The 19533-nt window shown below is 42.3% G+C and overlaps 1 protein-coding gene and 1 long non-coding RNA gene across 7 annotated transcripts in view; both read right to left on the reverse strand.

Annotated features, from left to right (window-relative positions):
• EMB2771 (E3 ubiquitin ligase) overlaps positions 1 to 19533 on the reverse strand; it is an 86283-nt gene that overhangs the window by 9932 nt on the left and 56818 nt on the right. For 5 of the 6 annotated variants that reach the window (XR_014340922.1, XM_082888523.1, XM_082888521.1 and 2 more), the window contains 7 exons: positions 19267 to 19338; positions 7013 to 7106; positions 6859 to 6941; positions 6691 to 6738; positions 6428 to 6505; positions 6056 to 6177; positions 2882 to 3042 (listed from right to left, as the gene is read on the reverse strand). Coding sequence is in view for 5 of the 6 variants with exons in the window: in XM_082888523.1 (XP_082744649.1) it covers positions 2882 to 3042; positions 6056 to 6177; positions 6428 to 6505; positions 6691 to 6738; positions 6859 to 6941; positions 7013 to 7106; positions 19267 to 19338 (658 nt within the window). In the remaining variant the exon portion in view is untranslated. The remainder of the gene's footprint in view (positions 1 to 2881; positions 3043 to 6055; positions 6178 to 6427; positions 6506 to 6690; positions 6739 to 6858; positions 6942 to 7012; positions 7107 to 19266; positions 19339 to 19533) is intronic. The other variant, XM_082888522.1, reaches the window with a different exon arrangement.
• LOC145799012 (uncharacterized) lies at positions 5324 to 5671 on the reverse strand. The gene is made up of 2 exons (XR_014340927.1): positions 5549 to 5671; positions 5324 to 5512 (listed from the first exon to the last, which is right to left on the reverse strand). It is a non-coding gene; the product is annotated as an uncharacterized LOC145799012 (long non-coding RNA).

The following is a 19533-nucleotide window of genomic DNA, read 5'->3' on the forward strand; positions in this document are numbered from 1 at the left end:
TGCCATCAAAAGGCGTGCCCAATTCATCAAAAGGCGTGCCATCAAAAGGCGTGCCATCAAAAGGCGTGTCCACTTTGTCAAAAGATGTGCCATGAAAAGGCGTGCCAGTTTGTCGGGCGGCAAGAGGCGCGCGATACGCGTGGCTGCCTCGGCTATTTAACCAAGACGAAGGCTGAGGCTGAGGCATACCATTCTGAAACCTCTGAAACCAACCCTTCGCTGAAAAAACTCTGCCTCTGCGGAGAGAGAAACTGTGGAACACTTTGTTGCGAGAGATAGTCTGTAATACTCTGAATCCAACCCTTCTCGGAAACACTCAGCAACCCAAAAAATATGGCCTCTTCTTCCCGTTCAGCTACCCAGAACATGGCCTCATCTTCCCGTGGTCTGCTCACTCTCTTTCCCGACCTCAACGAGTCAACAAGAGAGATAACTGGTGCGGTGGCACTGGAACCTCAACCAAGCGCCCCGGAGTTTGCTCCGTTGAACTTTCCGATGCGGTCGGTGGAGAAAAGAATGGCAGTGCAGTCGGATGTGGAGGCCAATCAGTATACATTGAAGTCATGTGTGGAAACCATGACTGCGGTTACAAATTTGTCGAACCGGCTGCAGAGTAGGACAAATGAGGTGCAGCAGTTAAACGCCCAACTGGCTCTGCTCCAACGCATGTATAAGGATGCGCGAGCAGAGATAAGTGTGCTAAAGGCGGAAAACAAGGAGCTGAAACGGAAGGCCACTGTGATGTTCCGATTTGGAGGGACGCCATATGCTGCAGTGGAGGAGCAGGGAGGAGGCAACTTGCTTGGTGGTCTAGGAAGCACGGAGGCAACACCGGCAAGGACCACCCAGGACGGAGGCAAGAAGAAAAGACCGGCGGCTGAGTAGAGAAGAAAAATCCCACTGTGGGTGTGGTAGTTTTGTTTTTGTTTGTGTGGGTTTTTTTTTTTTTTTTTTTTTTGGATGTAAAAGTGTGATCGGGGTTGATCCCCTGATATGAATAAAATGACAAGGTTGTGGAATGTTGTTGGTGTTATTTTGTGGTGTTGTTTTGTTTAATAAGAAAAATAAAATAAAAGAAAATAATGGATAAAGAAAATAGAGAAAAATATTTGTTGATGAAATAAATTAAGAGAAAGGAGAGATATGATTAAAGTGGGTTTGAAAGTGGGAAAAGATGAGAGAGAGGGAGATAGAGTGGGTGCATGATGATGATGTTGGGTCCATGGAGAGAGAGAGAGAGGGATGTCCAAGAAGCTTGTGCTTTTGATAGTTACACATTACCCAAGCTGTATGTGAAGATGCATGTTACTGTCTTACACTTCTGCAGGCTTGGTATTCTTTGTGGGGCACTTGCAACACGTGACATTGAAAATTGTATTCGAAAATGATGACATCTCCAACATGAAACGTCTTGGAAGCAGCCCAGGCCTTGTAATCAATATTCCCAATGATGGTTCAACCAGCGGAGTCCCCAACCTTGTACACTGCTGCCATTGAAACCTTCAAGCCAGCAAACATGGCTACCAACAACAGAGCCACAGCTCTACACCCCACACCCAAATCCATGGCTACGAGAGAGAGAGCAAATCGGGAAAAAAAAAAAAACAGCAGTGACAAGCAGAAAAGCAGCGCCAGAAACGCCAACGACGACGACGAGTAAGAGTACAACCACGGATATGTGAGAGGCGAGGTGAACGGCGATAGAGGCTAGACAATGATGCGGGTGCCGCCGCCGACATAGAGGAGGAGGGGTGTAAGAAAATGTTGAAGAAGTCAAGGTATGTGTAGAAAATAAGCGGAATAGGTTGAGGTCCGGCGGGCGGCCAAGGCGAGGTTGCCGCCCGCCGGTGAAGCGAGAAATACTAAGGTCTTAACCTTGCTCTGATACCATGTAAAAAATTTATGTATTATTGATTGATGTTTTGATTGATAGATTACAAGATTCATTAATTACAATTCCTATACAATCTATATATAGAAGAAAATGTGGTAGTAGGTGTAGTGGAGGTGATAGTGGGTTAGGTGAAGTGGAGTGTGTAGTGGAGTAGAGGTAGGTGAAGTGGAGTGTGTAGTGGAGTAGGTGAAGGTAATGTGGTAGTAGGTGTAGTGGAGGTGATAGTGGGTTAGGTGAAGTGGAGTGTGTAGTGGAGTAGAGGTAGGTGAAGTGGAGTGTGTAGTGGAGTAGGTGAAGGTAAAGATGCTACAACGGTCCGACATGACCCCATAAACTGTCTTCTACACCGTTTTGACACCACCATACAGTGTCCTCTACAACGTTATGACACCCCCATACAGTGTCCTCTACAACGTTATGACACCACCATACAGTGTCTTCACCATCGGTCTGACACGACCATACAGTGTCTCCTATCCTCTTTTATTTTTATGTATTTTCTTGTTTTGCTACTCTCTCCAAACTCAAGTTGGTTAGTTCCTATCTCCCTTGAGTTTGTGGGGGGCTGTTAAAATCCACCTACTCTCCACCTACTTCACCCACTTAAACCTACTCCACTAAACCTACCCATTACACCACTACCACCTCACCTACTCCACTAAACCTAACCCACTACACCACTACCACCTCCACTTCACCTACTCCTTACCTACTACACACTCACCCTCTTCTATATATAGGAATCATGAATCATTGTAATAGATATCAATATAAATCAATCAATAATACAATTCTCTATTTCTCTTTATACATTAAATTTCTACATATAATTAACAACGTACAAAACGACTTGAGAAACAAAACACCCTATAATCAAAATTTTGAAGCCAAAACTAGACCCACTGAATAATAATCAGAACAAAGTAGTAGGAAAGCAACAGAAAAGCAAAATAATTATTTCATGAATTAGTAGAAATGATCACTTACCAAGAGAAATACATGCTCCAGCAACTATATTGACGTATGCCTGAACAAAGGCTTCAGCATCAGTTTCATCAATATCACCCATTTCATCTCCGAGCCTTTTGACGCCATTTTGGATAATTTCAGGAATCTGAGACTGAATCCAATCTTCAGAAGGATGAACCCTACATAATACGAGTATATTAAGCTTGAGCCAAATAAACTTGGAGAGCAACTCAAAAGTGTATCCACTAATTGGACTGTCTAGTCTATCTGTTAGAATTTCCCATCTTTACCTTCACCTACTACCACATTTTCTTCTATATATAGATTGTATAGGAATTGTAATTAATCAATCTTGTAACACATCAATCAACTCATCAATCAATAATACATTTCTTTTTACATGGTATCAGAGCAAGGTTGAGAATTTAGTGATTCCGCTTCACCGGCGGACGGCAGCCTCGCCTTGGCCGTCCGCCGGACAAACCCAAAATTTTCTAATACTCTCTCTCTTTCTCTGTCTCTGTCTCCAACACACCAAGCTACTGTATCAGAATATTCAAATCCAATGGCTTTGCCGAACCAACAGACTGTTGATTACCCGAGCTTCAAGCTTGTCATTGTTGGTGATGGAGGAACTGGGAAAACAACTTTTGTGAAGAGGCATCTCACTGGTGAATTTGAGAAGAAGTACGAACCAACCATTGGTGTCGAAGTTCACCCTTTGGACTTCTTCACAAACTGTGGGAAACTCCGATTTTATTGCTGGGATACTGCTGGGCAAGAGAAATTCGGTGGTCTTAGAGATGGTTACTACATCTATATCCTTCTATTTTCTGTGAGGATCGATAGGTGGATAGAGCCAGACAGATCTCTGCCAAAGCAACCTCTTTCTATCTCTATGGCTATGCTGCAAAAGGGTCCTAAGTCTCTCCCTCTCTCAGCTCTCTCTGGTCCCTTCTCTGCACATGGTCCCTTTTTTTAATCATCCCAACCATCACGGGGCTTGAAAACAGCACCACCAGCACTAGCAATAGCACACCATCCCTTTCTTTTCTTTTCTTTATTCTCCACTCACAAAACATTATCATCACCTTTTGCACTTCACCCGTTGCTCCACTTTCTTTCTTTTCTTTTATTTTCTTTATTTATTTATTTATTTTCTTATAAAATAAAAAAAAAAAAAAAAAAAAACAACAACAACAACAAACACGGAGGAAGAAGACGAACTGCAAACTCATTTTATTCATATCGGGCCTCACCCCGATCATCATTTTACACAACATAAAATAAAATAAAATACAAACAAAACAACCACACCCACAGTGGGATTTTTCTTTTCCTTCTCTATTCTACTGCAGGTCTCTTCTTCTTACCTTTATCTTGGGTGTCCCGTGCCAGTCCGGTCTCCGTGTTTCCTTGTCCACTGAGCACGTTCACTCCCCCATACTCCTCCACTGCAGCATATGGAGGACCTCCAAATCGGAACATCACGGTGGCCTTCCGCTTCAGCTCCTTATTTTCTGCCCTTAGCACGCTTATCTCTGCTCGCGCATCCTTATACATGCGTTGGAGCAGAGCCAGCTGGGAATTTAAATGCTGCACCTCATTTGTCCTACTCTGCAGCCGGTTCGACAAATTTGTGACCGCCGTCATGGTTTCCACGCATGACTTCAGAGTATACTGATTAGCCTCAATATCAGTTTGCATCGCCATTTTTTGCTCCACCGACCGCATCGGAAAGTTCAATGGAGCAAAACCAGAGGTGTTTGGTTGCGGTTCACTGGCCACCGCACCAGTTATTTCTCTTGTGGGCTCGTTCAGTTCTGGAAAGAGCGTGAGCAGGTTCTGGGTAACTGGACGGGAAGAAGAGGCCATGTTTTTGGGTTGCTAAGTGTTTCAGCGAAATAGCAATTTCAGACTGGTAATGTTCGGAAGGGTTGGTGACAGAATGGCAACAAAGTGTTCCACAGTTTCTCTCTCCGCAGAGGCAGAGTTTTTCAGCGAAGGGTTGGTTTCAGAGGTTTCAGAATGGTATGCCTCAGCCTCAGCCTCAGCCTTCGTCTTGGTTAAATAGCCGCGGCAGCCACGCGTATCGCGCGCCTCTTGCCGTCCGACAAACTGGCACGCCTTTTCATGGCACATCTTTTGATAAAGTGGACACGCCTTTTGATGGCACGCCTTTTGATGGCACGCCTTTTGATGAATTGGGCACGCCTTTTGATGGCACGCCTTTTGACAAAATTGGGCACACCTTTTGAGGGTGCGACTTTTTAAGGGTCCGACAAGACTCTGTAAACTGTCCCGACATTGATTCCGGTTAACTCCTTTATGGGTCCGACAAGACTCTGTAAACTGTCCCGACATTGATTCCGGTTAGCTCCTTTATGGGTCCGACAAGACTCTGTAAACTGTCCCGACATTGATTCCGGTTAGCTCCTTTATGGGTCCGACAAGACTCTGTAAACTGTCCCGACATAGATTCCGGTTAGTTTCTACAAGGGTCCGACAAGACTCTGTAAACTGTCCCGACATAGATTCCGGTTAGTTTCTACAAGGGTCCAGCAAGACTCCGTAAACTGTCACAACATTGTCTTCTACAACGGTCCGACATGACCCCATAAACTGTCTTCTACAACGGTCCGACATGACCTCATAAACTGTCTTCTACAAACGGTCCGACATGACCCCATAAACTGTCTTCTACAACGGTCCGACATGACCCCATAAACTGTCTTCTACATCGGTCTGACACCACCATACAGTGTCCTCTACAACGTTATGACACCCCATACAGTGTCTTCACCAACGGTCTGACACGACCATACAGTGTCTCCTATCCTTTTTTATTTTTATGTATTTTCTTGTTTTGTTACTCTCTCCAAACTCAAGTTGGTTAGTTTCTCTCCTCCTTGAGTTTGCGGGGGGCTGTTAGAATTTACCAGAATTTACCACTCACCTACTACCTCCACTATCTTTCTCCACACCTACCACCTCCACTATCACACACTCCTACTACCTCCACTATCTTTCTCCACACCTACCACCTCCACTATCACACACTCCACTACCATCTTCTCCTCTATATATAGGAATTGTAATATACAGAATATTATCAATCTTGTAACACATCAATCAACTCATCAATCAATAATACATTTCTTTTTACACTATCTTTACGCAAATAATACTTACCTGCTCCACATTATTAAATTCCGTGCAATGACACGAAGCATTATGAAGTCAGGCCTCACATATTGCAACTGAAAATGAGTACATGGAATAGAAAGCCTCGACACGATCACCTCCGATTCAGTCTGCAACATCACAGGGCTAAATAAGCAAATTCTTAAAAAGAAATTATCAAGAATTAAAGGTTTTAAAGTAAACATTGGACAAGCTAGACCACCACAGGCCTAGCTCAGCTGGCTTCTGGTGGCCTGCAAGAGGCTCACTCTCTCATCCCCTTCATGGCATTGAACCCCTTTAAGACCAAAAACGAAGGACAAGCTGGTGACTTTTGTGGAAAGGTCACATATCTAATACTCACTGTACTCCCAGAGTTACCTTCAAATACATCAGAGCCAGAGCAATTATAGCTCCAGGAGCAGTGACATCAACATTGACTGGAGTCCCATCCATCATCTAAAAATGACAACAGTAGCAACAATTCAGATAGAAACACATGGACTAGAAAAAACAAATTGCAACAGCATTAGTAGGCTAGTGGCTACAAAAATAAATATATATGTTCCAACTTGAGAAAACTAGTGGCCACCAAAATCAAGGTGAAATTATGGCACCAAACATTAGGTTCAAATTTACATGACCTGCCCAGCACTGTGATTGCGATCATCAATTGATGCTGAGAATCTCTCCTGAAGAAGAATAGATTATGTCATCTAGAGAAATTTGAAAATTCATTTTTAGTATCTTAGAACAAGATAATGTGAATCTTAATGGGACAATAAGAAAACAAATATTGCAAGAGCATGTACATTTTGAAGTTCTTTGCCTCCGATGTATTGGAACAATCGATCAACCAGAGTGTTCATGAAACCAAGTGCATCTTCCCCATGACCTTCAGTCATAGAGAACACGGTTAGCTACAAGCAATGTTTTCATAAATTTTATCGTATCTGACAATCATACCCAAAGCAACAAGTCCCAATGAAAATCCAGCAGAAACTGCATAACCCTTTCTTTCAAGTACATTATCTCCTCCACTTCTGCGGCCTATTTCACCCTGTAAAACAATTACATACATATGTTGCCAACACTCCATCTCGTGAAAAAGAATCAAGAAGAAGAAAACAATCGTGCCATATCATAAGAAGCAGAAAACAATACGTATATGTTGCCAAATAATATCGACATTGTATAAAGGTGACTATGGTTTTAAAAACTCTTCAATCAATGGATATGTTATCCCTCCTTGAATCCTGAAACCATGCAGACTGTATGTCTAATAGGCATCGTGAAGATAATAAAATAGCTGATAGTGAGTGGCTACTAGGTTCCAGGTCAGAAGATCATTGTCAAAATTACTAACAATGTTCTATCTGATTCTGGTTTCTCCCCTTAAAAGAAAGGTTAAACTATCAGCATCGGCATCAATCATGGATGGTCACTTCTCCATAACAAGAAATATACTAGCATTTTCATAAATTCAAGCATAGGTTTGACATGCAAACCCAAGGGCTTAACTCCATATTTGTTTAAAGTAAAATCAGTCCAGTATTCAATTCCAAATCCACATGATACAGGTACTGGATTGATTAATCCATACTTGTAGCATCAAATTTCATTTACAAATATCAAAGTGTGCAGATGTATTCAACACCAACAATGCTAGGGGAACCTCATAATCTACACAATTTTTTACACAAACTCAGAAGGATGGGGGCCCACACCCATGTGAGTGTGTGAAATAATGTGTAGAAAATGAGGTACATATACTCCGTCATCAGAATCTTAGGATTCGTGATTCGATTCACAATTCGATTTACAATTTTTGTAAAATCGATACGAATATATGGGTGAATCTATTCTTGGAAGTGAATCTCTAATGAATCGCACGATTCACAATCGACTCACGATTCGATTCATTTTTTACAATTCATGCAATTGTTGAAATTATTGTGTCCGACATATTTTCGACTCTTTTTTTCTCCATCTTTTTGGTGAAAATGACATAATATAACTTCTAATAGCGTTTAATACCAAAATAACCAACATGTGTACATGATTTGTTGTTATTTTAGTGATCATGGAGTTTTTAATAGGATCCAATCAAATTCAGTCAAACTCAACATATTTTTTTAACCTTTCTTCTCATTTTTTTTTTCTCTTTAAAAAATCATAATATATGTTAAAATGTGTTGGCATATTATAATCACCGAAAGTCACTTAGCATATTATATTAGCCGAAAGAGTCTGTAATCATTTTTTATGCACTCAGGGATCATCTTGTAATTGTCTACCTTGTAAACCCTAATCTTTATTTATAAATAAGGGATGATATCTCATCATACCCTAAGCTGGTTACTCAAGCTTCATGGTATCAGAGCCGAACCTATAGGGTTTCGGTTCACCCTCGTTGGTAGACCTTCTTCACCAACAACACTCTAGGGTTCGAAGCTTACCTGGGTGGATCGTCTTCCTCAGTCGATCTCCGCAACTCAGTCGATCTCCTCAGCCGTCTTCCTCAGTCGACCTCCTCGCCTTCCTCTGTCGATCATCACTCAGCCGTCAGCTCCTCAGCTCGGCGATCTCCTCCAGCCATCTCGGCGATCTCCTCCAGCCATCTCGGCGATCTCCTCCAGCCATTTCGTCCCTCGTCTTCTTCGTCACTCGTCTTCCTCAGACTCTGATCTCACTGTGGTATATATAAATATATATATATATATATACATATATATCCTAATATTTATATAAATATAGCCTGATATAGAGATATTTATATATATAAAGACATGTATCCATAAATAACTCAATTTAAAAAAAAATAAAAAAAAATAAAAAAAAATTAATTAATTAATTAATTCAAAAAAAAAAAATAAAAAAAAATTAAATGGTTTCGTAATTTTGTTATGTCATTATAGTGGTCATTGTACCTGATATCTCACTTCCACCTTCTGGGTTTGTGATTTCCACTAGTTTGTTGCGGGTTTGGTAGTATTGTATCCATGACAGATTCCACTAGTGTGTCCTCTTCGTCTCAAACACCAAAAAGTGAGAGTCTCATTCTACCTACTACCATGACTGAGAACTCCAACCCTAGTCTGAAAATCACCACCTCTCTATTTAATGGTCAGAACTACCTAGCATGGTCTCAAAGTTTGACTTTGTTTTTGAAAAGCAGAGGGAAGATGGGGTATGTTGATGGCAGGATACAGGCACCTAGTACCACTGACTCAGGTTATGACCAATGGGAGATTACTAACTCGTTGATTATGAGTTGGCTTATCCATTCGATGGTTCCAGAACTTGGTGAGGGCTACTTGTCTATGGAGACTGCCCAGGACATTTGGGAGGTTGTGGCTGTTACCTATTCCTGCAAAGGAAATTTTTCACAGGCATTTGAGTTGCGTCGCTCTATTGAGAGCACACTTCAGGGGGAGCAGACTGTTCTTCAGTACTTCACTTTCCTCACCAACGGCTGGAAACGCCTTGACCACCTAGAAGACTATAAGCCCGTTTGCCCTACTGATTCTGTCGGGTACAAGAAGTTCATCGCACGGGAACGGGTCTTTAAATTTTTGGCCGGCCTAAATATGGAGTATGATCCAGTTAGGGGTCGAGTTCTGAGTATGGACACTCTTCCTTCACTACAGGAGGCATTTGCCTATGTACAAAATGAGGAGAGTCGTCGGTCTGCTATGATGTCCCCTGTCTCTACTGATCGTTCCGCATTACTGTCTACTCCTCGAGATGGCCTCAGCCTGCCTCCTCCATCTGCTGCTAAGGAGTCTGTATTCTGTGATTATTGCAAGAAGCCGCGGCATACTCGTGAGACATGTTGGAAGCTTCATGGGACTCCATCTGGGAGTCGAGGTGATCGGTCTGGTTCTCGAGGAGGTCGGTCAGGCCACTCTCGAGGACGTGGTTCCTATTCCCGGGCTCATCAGTCTAGTGCCGTTGATACCCTTGATTCTAATTCCACTTCTGTTACCCAGGCTTCTGATACTGAGCTGGAGGATGCTTTGCGCCAATTGTTGGACCGCCGATCTTCTACTACTCTCAGTACCGCTTCCTCGTCCTTAGCCCGCTCAGGTAACTTAGCATCTTCTCCTTGTACTTTCCTGTGTCATACATCTTTGCCTTGGATTATTGATTCTGGTGCCTCAGATCATATGTCTGGCTCCTCTGATCTTTTCTCTGCCTATAAGCCCTCTTCAAGTCAGGACAAAGTTAGGATTGCCGATGGAACTGTTTCTTCCATTTCTGGAAAAGGTTTAGTCCAAGTCACTCCTACCATGCATCTATCTTCTGTTCTCCATGTTCCCAAGTTTTCTATTAATCTGTTATCCTTAAGTCGTCTTACCCAGGATTTGAATTGTTGTGTGACGTTTTTTCCTGATCATTGTCTTTTTCAGGACCTTGTCACGGGGAGGCCGATTGGCAGTGGTAGTGCAGAAAATGGTCTCTACTTCCTAGATCAACCGGACAAACTTGCTTATTCTTCCACCACGTCTTCTACTACCCCCGCTGATGTATGGCTGTGGCATCGGCGTCTTGGGCATCCCTCATTTCATTTACTTAAGCATTTATTTCCTTCTAGTTTCGCAAATCATCATGTGTCTGACTTTCTTTGTGAGTCTTGTCAACTTGGAAAACAACATAGAGCTTCTTTTGCTCCCAGTTTGAATAAAAGCTTAGTTCCTTTTTCATTAATACATTCTGATGTTTGGGGTCCCTCTCGTGTTCTGTCTGTGAAAGGTCATCGCTGGTTTGTTACATTTATTGATGATTTTTCTCGTGCTACTTGGGTGTATCTCATGAAAGATAAGAGTGAAGTTTTCTCTGTGTTTCGCACTTTTCATAAGATGATTTGTACTCAGTTTGGGGCCACTATCAAAATATTTCGTTCTGATAATGGCGGGGAATACATAGATTCTGGGTTAGGGCAATATTTCTCTACTCATGGCATTATCCATCAGACCTCTTGTACCAATACCCCTCAACAAAATGGGGTGGCTGAACGCAAGAATCGGCATCTTCTTGACATAGCTCGGTGCATGTGTTTTTTTATGAACGTGCCTCGACCCTATTGGGGCGATGCCGTTCTCACCGCTGCCCATCTTATTAATCGTCTCCCTACCCAGGTCTTGGACAAACAGGCTCCACTTCACGTCCTCCTCGGTTCTCAGTCCTTGTTTTCTATTCCTCCCAAAATATTTGGTTGTGTCTGTTTTGTCCATAATCACTCTCCCTCTCGTGGTAAGTTGGACCCTCGCTCCCTCAAGTGTGTTTTCCTTGGTTATTCTCCTACTCAAAAGGGGTATAAATGTTACCACCCTTCTTCTCGTAAGTGGTTTGTGTCCATGGATGTCACTTTCTTTGAGTCCCAGTCCTATTTCTTGTCCTCTTCGGTGTCACCGTCCTCATTTCCGGGGGAGCCTTGGTGTGAAGTGAGTCCTGTGCCTCCTCCTATGGTAAAAGTGAGTCCTGTGCCTCCTATGATAGAACCAGTTGTTCTTGCACCCCCCTCTTCTACTGGAACTCCCTCTTCTACTGGAACTATAGAACCCACTGTCACCAAGAATAAGGATGGCCATGTTTATGTCCGGGACATCGACAGAAAACAAGTTAACTGGATACACGGGACCATTTCTGCTACTCCACTGCCATCTCCTGCTTCTGATGAGAGTCTAGGTAACTTTGAATCTCGTGAGTCCATTGATCTTGATGTTCCTATTGCCAAAAGGAAGGGTGTGAGATCTTGTACTCAACATCCTATCTCCCAGTTTGTATCATACTCTCATTTGTCATCCTCATATAGAGCGTTTGTGTCCAATATTTCCTCTGTTAGCATTCCTAACCATTTTCAGGATGCTCTTGCTATCTCTGAGTGGAAACTAGCCATGATTGAGGAAATGAAAGCACTTAGGAAGAATGGCACTTGGGAATTGACTGAGTTACCTACGGGCAAACGACCTGTGGGCTGTAAATGGGTATATACTGTGAAACACAAAGCAGATGGGTCTATTGAGCGTTACAAGGCAAGACTTGTGGCAAAAGGGTTTACTCAGACATATGGCATTGATTATCAGGAGACCTTCGCACCCGTGGCTAAAATGAATTCAGTCAAAGTACTTCTCTCTCTAGCAGCTAATCTAGATTGGCCGCTTTATCAGTTTGATGTCAAGAATGCTTTTCTCCATGGTGACCTCGAAGAAGAAGTATATATGGACATTCCTCCGGGTTTTGAGGATCATCAAACAGAAGGGAAAGTATGCAAACTTCGGAAGTCATTATATGGTCTCAAACAGTCTCCAAGGGCTTGGTTCGAGAGATTCACTCAGGCTATGTTTAAATATGGCTTCAAACAAAGTCAGGCAGATCACACATTATTTGTGAAACATTCCTCATGCGGTAAGACTACAGCACTTATTGTTTATGTAGATGACATAGTTCTTACAGGCAATGATAGTGGGGAAATACCTCTGTTGAAGAAATATTTAGCCAAAGAATTTGAAATCAAAGACTTGGGAAGCTTGAAGTATTTTCTGGGAATTGAAGTTGCTCGCTCTAAGGATGGGATATTTATCTCACAGAGAAAATATGTGCTTGACCTGTTGAAGGAAACTGGGATGCTTGGCTGCAAGGCATGTGCCACCCCACTGGAACCTAATCAGAAATTGGGAGATGATGAAGGAGGAGAAGTTGTGGATAGGGGGAGCTATCAACGTTTAGTGGGTAAGCTCATTTACCTATCTCACTCCCGTCCTGATATTGCTGTTGCTGTCAGTGTAGTTAGTCAGTTTATGCATGCTCCTCATCAGATTCACCTTGAGGCTGTCATGAGAATCTTGAGGTATTTGAAGTCTGCTCCTGGTAAGGGTCTGTATTTTTCAAAGTATGATCATCTTCGTGTAGAAGCCTATACAGATGCTGACTGGGCTGGGTCAGTAACTGATAGGAGATCAACTTCAGGGTATTGTACATTTGTCGGCGGCAACCTAGTTACTTGGAGGAGTAAGAAACAGAATGTGGTTGCCAGGTCAAGTGCAGAAGCTGAGTTTAGAGCTATGGCACAAGGTGTGTGTGAACTTTTATGGATCAAATTATTGTTGAGTGATCTAGGTATTGCTCAGACGGACTCCATGCGGTTATACTGTGATAATAAGGCCGCCATCAACATTGCTCACAATCCAGTTCAACATGACAGGACAAAACATGTTGAGATTGATCGCCACTTCATTAAGGAGAAACTCACTAGTGGTACCATTTGTACTCCTTTTGTTCAGTCTGGTGACCAACTTGCTGACATTCTCACCAAGGGAGTTGGTAATAAACCGTTTCATGACATATTAGGCAAGCTGGGCATGAGAGATATCTTCGCACCAGCTTGAGGGGGAGTGTTGGCATATTATAATCACCGAAAGTCACTTAGCATATTATATTAGCCGAAAGAGTCTGTAATCATTTTTTATGCACTCAGGGATCATCTTGTAATTGTCTACCTTGTAAACCCTAATCTTTATTTATAAATAAGGGATGATATCTCATCATACCCTAAGCTGGTTACTCAAGCTTCAAAATGTACCAAAACCTACTACTACACCTACTCCACCCACTTCACCTAAACCTACCACTACACCTACTCCACCCACTTCACCTACTCCACCTACTACTCCACCTACTACATACCTACCTCCTCTAATCTTCTATATATAGGACTCATTGTAAACACAACAAATATCAATCAATAATACAATTCTCTATTTCTCTTTATACATTAAATTTCTACATGGTATCAGAGCCATAAGATTTAGGCCCGTATTTTGTTTTCTCACCGGCGGGCAGCCGGCCGGCAACCTTGCCTTCGCTGCCCGCTGAAATTTTGTACACATACCTTCACTTTCCTGCCTCTTCCAACTTTCTTACAACTGTTGTCCCATAGATGGGCTTCATATCTACCAGTCCATCTATGCCTTGTGACACCTCTATACTGTGAAGTCCTCTGTCCAAATGCATCAATGGACTTCCTATGGACAACCTGCTTCTGATCAAGCTTCTCAGACCCTCTTTTCTTCCCCTCCTTGAATGGTGTTTGGTACACCTCATGGCCTCTAAATGCATAGTAATCTGAGTATTGCTAGGCTAATAACGAAGGCCTCTCGAGCAACTGAGATGGGGCTTCATATTCCCTTGCCCATCCAGCATCCATAACCATCACTTTGTACCAGTCCATAAACAGAATCTTGCTGTGTTTCAGCATGACTCTCCCCAAGCACAGAAGCTGTCTCTGTCCCACACTCCAATTGTCTCCGCCATCACCCACTGATGCATTGAGTTTTTCAGGCTTTGCAGCCACAACATCTTTCAATTGGCAAGGTTACATCAACACCTGCTTTGCTCACACTGGCGAGGTTAACTCTGTCAAGGTTATTCGCAGTAAGCAGACTGGTCAGTCAGAGGGATATGGGTTTATTGAGCTCCTTTCTCACGCAGCAGCTGAGAAAGTTCTGCAGAGCTTCAATGGTACTACAATGCCAAATACCGAGCAAACTTTCCGCCTAAATTGGGCAACCTTCAGCGCAGGTGCGGCACCGCCAGCAAGAGTAGGGCGGAAGTAGCGTCATCTTCACAGCCTCAATTTCTCTCCTCGAAATCATAGTGAATTGGGGAGAGAGAGTGGTTGGGGAGAGAGTGGTAGTGGTACTGTTTTTGTGCGAAGGGACAGAAATCATCACATTTCTCACCTTTTTTTCTTTTATTTTGTCCTCCACTTTACACCTCACATGCCTTCTCTCTGTCTACACAATAATTTTCCACCATCTCCCTCTTTTTCTACACAATATTTTTGTACCACCGCCCACTCCATGATACCAATATTATTATTATTATTATTTTCACAAAAAAAAAAAAAAAAAAAAAAATTCATTCTAGTTGATTTTTCTGCATTACCACACCTACCATTCGAGTTTGCCAAACACACTTGCTTTATTCATTTCAGGGATCAACCCCGATCACAATTTTACACCAAAAAAAAAAAAAAAAAAAACAACACCCACAGATTTGTTTTTCTTTTCTGCAGCCGGCCACCCACCGCCCTCACTTCTTCGCCTATTCCGCCGGTCTTTTCTTCTTGCCTTCGTCCTGGGCGGCCCTTGACGGTGTTGCCTCCGTGTTTCCCACTCCACTGGGCACGATCACTCCACCCTGCTCCTCCACTGCAGCATATGGTGGACCTCCAAATCGGAACATCACGGTGGCCTTCCGCTTCAGCTCCTTGTTTTCTGCCTTTAGCACACTTATCTCTGCTCGCGCATCCTTATACATGCGTTGGAGCAGAGCCAGTTGGGCGTTTAACTGCTGCACCTCATTTGTCCTACTCTGAAGCCGGTGCGACAAGTTTGTTACCGCAGTCATGGTTTCCACACATGACTTCAAAGTATACTGATTGGCCTCAATATCAGTTTGCACCGCCATTTTTTGCTCCACCGACCGCATCGGAAAGTTCAACGGAGCAAAACCAGAGGTGTTTTGTTGAGGTTCACGGGCCACCGCACCAGTTATCTCTCTTGTTGACTCGTTGAGGTCGGGAAAGAGAGTGAGTAGACCACGGGATGAAGAGGCCATATTCTGGGTAGCTGAACGGGAAGAAGAAGAGGCCATGTTTTTTGGGTTGCTGAGTGTTTCAGCGAAATAGCACTTTCAGACTGATACTCTTCGGAAGGGTTGGTTACAGAGTGTTTCAAGATTTGCAGCTCTTAGAGGCAATCTCTCAGAAAACGAATATCTCTCTCAGAAAATGAAGAGTTTTTCAGAAGTTTTTTCCCAGGTTTTTTTGTCTTCGCTTTTGCCTCAAGCACAGCCTCCGCCTCAGTTTATAAACACCCTGACGAAGAGGCAGACACGCGCATCATGCGCCGCTCGGCGCTCGACGACAACATGGGCGCGCCTTTTGATGGCCCGTCTTTTGATGGCACGCCTTTTGATGGCACGCCTTTTTATGGATTGGGCACGCCTTTTGATGGCACGCCTTTTGAAAGATTGGGCACACCTTTTGAGGGTGCGACTTTTTAAGGGTCCGACAAGACTCAATAAACTGTCCCGACATTGATTCCGGTTAGCTCCTTCATGGGTCCGACAAGACTCTGTAAACTGTCCCGACATTGATTCTGGTTAGCTCCTTCATGGGTCCGACAAGACTCTGTAAACTGTCCCGACATTGATTCCGGTTAGTTTCTACAAGGGTCCAGCAAGACTCCGTAAACTGTCACAACAACTGTCACAACATTGTCTGCTACAACGGTCCGACATGACCCCATAAACTGTCTTCTACATCGGTCTAACACGAGCCAGTGTCCTCTACAACGTTATGACACCACCATACAGTGTCCTCTACAACGTTATGACACCACCATACAGTGTCCTCTACAACGTTATGACACAACCATCCAGTGTCTTCACCAACGGTCTGACACGACCATACAGTGTCTCCTATCCTGTTTTATTTTATGTATTAGTCTATTTTCTTGTTTTGTTACTCTCTCCAAACTCAAGTTGGTTAGTTCCTATCCCCCTTGAGTTTGCGGGGGGCTGTTAAAATGTACCAAAACCTACCACTACACCTACTCCACCCACTTCACCTAAACCTACCACTACACCTACTCCACCCACTTCACCTACTCCACCTACTACTCCACCTACTACATACCTACCTCCTCTAATCTTCTATATATAAGACTCATTGTAAACACAACAAATTTCAATCAATAATACAATTCTCTATTTCTCTTTATACATTAAATTTCTACAATATATTTTCTAAAGATGTTTGAGATTAAAATTACACTATGAATTATCTATTGTTATTTTATTAAATTGAATATAATTGAATATTACATGTGTGGAGTCAGTTATACCTTTTAAAATGTTTTAGGCTTTAAAATAAAATATTCTAAATATTTATTTCTTATTATTTGTTCACTATTACTTACAAAAGTATGTATGCTTATTCTCCAAATATCAATATCGTTGTTAATTATTGTTACTTTGAAAATTGATTGTTTGTCTATTTGGTTAGGGTAAATTACACTGACCTCCCTTGAGGTTTACTTTAATTACAAGTACCTCCCATATAGTTTCAAAAATAACACTGACCTCCCTTACTTTTGAAAATAATATACAGATTCCCCTCTGCTGTTAGAAGAACGTTAATAAAGTAACAAAAACAATGAAATCAGTCACAATAAACATGTAAATGCCCAAAATACCCCTGTCAATACACCCACTTCTAACTATGATAATAATAATAATAATAAAAAGCTTTGTCCCTATCATGGATGTTTCAAACAGCCTCTCTTCGTCCCCCTATACACATTGCACATCCATCACAATCCTACCCATCTCCATCTCCATCTCCCAAAAGCTTTGAACACTTCATCTTCTTTATTTCCAATTCTCTTTAAACCCACTCTCTCTCTAAAATGGGAAACTGCATCTCTTGCACCCTATCGTCCTCACCAGGCAAAGCTCCAACAGTAATCTTCCCAAATGGCAAAACCTAACAATTCCACCAACCCATCAAAGCCGCCGAACTCATGATCAAGTGAGAGAGACAGAGACAGAGAGAGAAAGGGTCTTCTTCAATCACAACTGATGCCTCCACAGCGGATTCCAATCCCTTTATGGCGACAACTAAGTCACCGACCACTACTCCTTTGCTTCGGCCGCAATTCTGTGACGGCAGTGCGATTGAAGACGCTGGTGCGACAGAGGACGCTGATCGACCGATGATGTCCGATGGCACGACCAACAACGGGGCAGAGGGCGACTCTCTCTCTCTCTCTCCTCTTTTCGCCGTCTCTCTCGCAACGCCGTCGCCACCACTTTGTTCTTTGATATGTTGAATCTCTCTCTCTCTCTCTTTGTTCAAGTTTTTTTGTGATTAGATCTGCAACTCCAGATCTGGTCTATTTCTTTATTGATGGTCAACATAAACCCTACAATAGCCAAATCGGCAGGAGATTCTGAGCCCTCAACGCCGACGAAGACCTTGAGGCTTCCAACGTTTACCTCGTGTTCCCCATGAAGAGACTCAATTCCGTCATCAATGCCGCCAACTTGGGCCCACTCTTCCTCGCGGCCAAAAAAATCTCCGGCGACGGCAAAATTGTTAGGGTGACGCCGGAGCGGAAGAATGAGGAGGAGGAGGACATGGGAGATGGTTATGCGGCGGAGTTTATGAAGCGTAGGTTGCCCGTGTACAGGTCGAGGAAACCGTTGTTGGAGACAATCGTGGAAGAACCGGTTTGGTCGAGATGATGGACGGTGTTGATAAAATGGGTTAATTCCTCTGTTTGTTTATCAAGGGTATTATGGTCATTTCGGCTGTGAACTTAACGTCGTCCATGCTCTTTTAACGGGAAGGGAGAATCTGTATATTATTTTCAAAAGTAAGGGAGGTCAGTGTTATTTTTGAAACTACATGGGAGGTCCCTATAATTAAGGTCAACCTCAGGGGAGGTCAGTGTAATTTACCCATTTGATTATTATTTTTATTAAGAATGATCGATAAGAAATATCTAAAAAAGAAAAAAGGTAAGATGGTGATTTTATATAGGAACTTTTGTTAACTTCTACCTATTAAACTAGGTGATTATCATTCAAAATAACATTTTCATTGATTTGAGTCTAAATATTTCATATTCATTAGATATATTTAATATCTAAATGTACAGACATATGTTTTTACGTAATTTAGAAAAAGTGACCGAATCTTTACGATCTACAATTCGATTCGCAATTCGGTATGAAACCATTTCAATTCTGCGAATCCCGATTTGACAACTATGTACATATATCATTTTTCATTCAACACAGGAACAGCAGAATCAAGGAAATACATATATACAAATAAACAAAAGAAGAAGAATGCATGAAAAAGAAAAATCAAATCTCCATGAGAAGAAAATACAAAACCAAAAGAGGGAAGGATAAAAAATCAGCATAAGACTATGTTTCAAACTTCACAATGAAGGTATGTCTCAATCAGATCCCATCCAAGTCAATGTTCGGGCTGCCATTTTTTCCATCTTAATTCATGGAAAGATTAACAATGCATTGAATCCTATAAGTTTGAGTCACATTTATATGTCCACATACAGAATATTAAAACTATAATATGAGGAATATCAGCTTTGGACATAAGAGTAGAATAAGTACTGTACCATAAGAAATTGCATCGTTTGGGGGTGTGCTGAGCCTTCGTAAAGAAGCCCAACAGACAAAACTGCGGCTGACTACAAGATAAATGTAAATGAAACAACAATTGGGATGAAACGTGTCCAGTTAAAATATAATCCAACTGCAATTTTTTTAAGGGTTAGTAAACCAAACCAAGTTCTGCAACTGCATGCACATTCTTACCTGCGAGGCACAAATTCAAAGATTAGCAAACAAATATTTAGAACCTCAAAAAGAAAGTGATGAAATGT

The sequence above is a fragment of the Camellia sinensis genome, chromosome 9 (assembly GCF_055761805.1).
Source record: "Camellia sinensis isolate YWXY chromosome 9, ASM5576180v1, whole genome shotgun sequence".
In the NCBI taxonomy this organism is placed as follows: Eukaryota; Viridiplantae; Streptophyta; class Magnoliopsida; order Ericales; family Theaceae; genus Camellia; species Camellia sinensis.